Source organism: Colletes latitarsis, chromosome 11 (assembly GCF_051014445.1).
Source record: "Colletes latitarsis isolate SP2378_abdomen chromosome 11, iyColLati1, whole genome shotgun sequence".
Classification (NCBI taxonomy): Eukaryota; Metazoa; Arthropoda; class Insecta; order Hymenoptera; family Colletidae; genus Colletes; species Colletes latitarsis.
Genome location: NC_135144.1, coordinates 4,479,570 through 4,483,122, shown reverse-complemented (window position 1 = coordinate 4,483,122; position 3,553 = coordinate 4,479,570). Strand labels below are relative to the sequence as shown.

At 40.4% G+C, this 3,553-nt stretch overlaps 1 protein-coding gene across 1 annotated transcript; it reads left to right on the top strand.

The window, feature by feature from the left end:
* Window positions 1-1,220: 1,220 nt before the first annotated feature.
* LOC143348207 (uncharacterized) lies at window positions 1,221-3,253 on the top strand. The gene is given in 4 exon segments (XM_076778189.1): window positions 1,221-1,443; window positions 2,378-2,794; window positions 2,960-3,162; window positions 3,164-3,253. Coding segments are annotated over 4 exon segments (933 nt in total).
* Window positions 3,254-3,553: the final 300 nt, after the last annotated feature.

The following is a 3,553-nucleotide window of genomic DNA, read 5'->3' as shown; positions in this document are numbered from 1 at the left end:
AAAAATGTATCATTACGCACAAGATCAAGACGAAGTAACTGATTTCGTTGGGCATGCTACTGAAGTCCCCATAAGTACAGCACTATCCGGATCTGAGTCTGATGACTGGATATTGGCCATGACGAAGGAAATAAAGTCAATGATAGTAAAGGATGCTTGGGACGTAATTGAACGGCCAAAAGAAAGAAACATTGTAAGCTGTCGGATGGTACTATCAAGAAAGTATGGGGCAGACGGAAAGTTTAGTAAAAAGAAAGCAAAATTAGTTGCCCGTGGATTCAGTCAAAGGCCCGGCATTGATTTTGGCGAAACGTTTGCACCTGTAGCTCGAATAAGTACAATTCGAATAGCTGTTTCCATAGCATCATTTTACAAAATGTGTATTCACCAAATAGACATTAGTACAGCATATCTGCATGGCCAATTAGATGAAGATATATATATGGAAATACCCGGGAATCTGGAGACAATGCTAAAGAAATTAATTAAAGTTGAAGTTAGACAATCACATAAAGGCAAAGGCTTCAAATATGTTGAATGAACTGAAATCAGGAAATAAGGTGTGTAAACTAAAGAAGGCAATATATGGATTAAAACAAGCTGGAAGAATATGGCATGAAAGACTAAGCAAAGAATTATTAATGATTGGATTAACTACCAGTAATTTTGATCCATGCTTTTACTACCAAAATATAAGGGAAGATATGTTGATGTTGGTGGTATATGTGGACGATATACTAATAATCGCCAAGGATATAAATAAAATAAAGAAATTGAAATGTTTTTGTATTAACAAAAGATAATTGGAACGATGATGTGATTGAGAAGAAATATCCATATAGGGAGTTGATTGGAAGTCTCATGTACCTCGCCGTATGTACTAGACCTGGCATAGCTCACGCCGTAAGCCACTTAAGCCAATTTAATAATTGTTACAGGAAAGCACATTGGGAAGCAGCCAAAAGAGTATTGCGATATTTAAAAGGAAGAACTAATTATAGCATATGCTATAAAAGAGATAAAATTTGTTTGGAAGGTTTTACAGATGCCGACTGGGATAGTTGCACAAACGATAGACACTCATATACTGGCTATGTGTTTTATTTTAATGGTGGCCCAATAACGTGGGAGTCACGGAAACAACGCACGGTGGCATTGTCAACTACAGAGGCTGAGTATATCGCAATCACGGATGCCTGTAAGGAGGCCACTTATTCCATATGTTTTTGGAGTTGGGTGTGAGATTTGAGTGTGATCTCACAGTATATAATGATAATGCAAGTGCACTAAAACTTGCAAAGAATCCTGTGTATCACGCCAGGACTAAGCACGTAGCCATAAGACACCACTTCATTCGAGACATAATAAATGAAGGAAAAATAAAGTTAAAGCATTTGTGCACGGATGAAATGATCGCTGATATTCTTACTAAAGGATTGAACAGTATAAAGCATTTAAAGTTTACCAAAATGCTGTTAACAACAAATTAAGGGTATCTATTAATTTAAGGGGAAGTGTAAGAATGTATGTATGTGAACATGCATATGTATAGGATGATAAATTAATAGATTTGGGCAGTGTAAGATGGCGTTGCAACGGCCCATCCCCACCACAGTTCACCGAGACGAAAAAAAAAGAAAGTTCTGGAAGCGCTTCTAAGATTCGTGCCATCGTGGCAAAAAGTATGCCGATTACAAAAGCCCATTACAAAGTTATACATTTCAGTTGCTATAGTTATACAGTTTAATCTGTTCATTATTGTTTATATTTTGCTAATTACTTTGAATATATTGGTTTGTATAAGTATTCACGTGTACGTCATTTATATCCGCCCAACACGTTCGCTAATATACAAGCTAAAAATAGCACGAACTTTTTGGCCAACCTAATAATACAACCGTCCCTGTCGGAATATGCAAGTCCCGTCGTGATAGTCAAAAAGAAGGACGGTACAATACGTCTGTGCATCAGCTACAGGTGTTTAAATGAAAAAGTAATCCGCGATCGGTATCCGTTACTGCTCATAGAAGACCAATTGGATTGCTTCAGAGCGCGAAGTTTTACAGTGCGTTAAACTTAAAGAACGAGTTTTTCCACGTGGCGTTAGAGGTACAGAGCCGAAAATTCACTGCTTTTGTTGTCCCCGACGGGCACTTCGAGTTTCTTCGAGTCCTGTTCGGCCTATGCAATTCGCCGTCGCTATTCCAGAGATACATAAGCGCCGTTTTTAAAGACCTCATACGCGACAAAACTGTTTTAACGTATATATAGAGTGCACCGTTAGAATCCGGACTGAATTGAATTTGAAGTTCCCATCATATTAGAATTCAGAGGTTGGTGCTAATTGGCGCTGAAGTTAGTTAAATATGTCAATAAGACTTCTATAACCTCAAAATGGCAGAGCTCGTCAAGCCAAGCGCGGAATACAATAGAAGAGCGGCGATTATAGAAAGCCTTTGCGCCGGGAGAACGCCGGTCGAAATTATAAAATTCTTTGGGTACTCCAGATCGACGGTATACGACGTTGCGAAGAGATACGCAGCCTCAGAGAGTTTCGAGAAGGGTTCTCCTTCTCCGGCGAGAAAAGTTCAGGTTAGACAAAAATCAACAAGGACGCCAGAAATCATTCAAAGGGTCCAAGACATGATTTTCGAAGATCCGGGGACTTCACTTCGAAAATTGGCCTCCGTCTTGGGGGTGAGTGAAACGGTCGTCCGTCGAATCGCTCAAGAGGATTTTAGATATGTTTCCTACATTCTCAAAGTCCGTCAGATGGTCTCTGAAGCCGCCAAGCTTAAAAGACTTGCCCGTTGTAATTTGCTTCTGTGTTCATTAAAACACGAAACTGCTGGTCACATTAGGTTTTTTTCTGATGAAAAAATTTTCACTGTGGATGCCAAAGTGAACCGGAGGAACGACCGTTGGCTTACCCACAATCCCGAGGATGTCCTTGTTGTGGGCAAAACCAAATTTCCAGCCAGTGTTCACGTTTTGAGCGTCGTCTCAAGTGAGGGCGATGCCATGCCGCCGCATTTCTTCCAAAAAGGCGAAAGAGTGACAAAGGAGGTTTATTTGGAGGTCCTGAAGACAGTAATAAAGCCGTGGATGGAGACCATGGCTTCTAGAAGGTCGCATTTATTTCAACAAGATGGTGCACCTGCTCACACGAGTCATCTTGTTCAAAATTGGCTCTCTGATAATGTCGACATGTTTTGGTCGAAGGATTTCTGGCCTCCTAACAGTCCCGACCTAAACCCATTGGACTACTATGTGTGGGACGTAATCGAGAGACACACTAACAAGTGCAGGCACTCTAACGTCAACTCCCTGCGAGCTGCTATCGAGTCAGAGTTCACGGCCATGAAACGCGACCGATTGAAGTCAGCGTGCTCGCGCTTTAGATCAAGAATCGAGCAGGTTATAGAGGTACAGGGTGGCTATATAGAATAAAAGTTATCAGCAAAGAGCCTTTAAATGAGGTATAACAGCATTTTTTGTATTTTTGTATATTGGCTTAAATAAACAACTTTTTGCACAAAACTTCTTTTGTCCG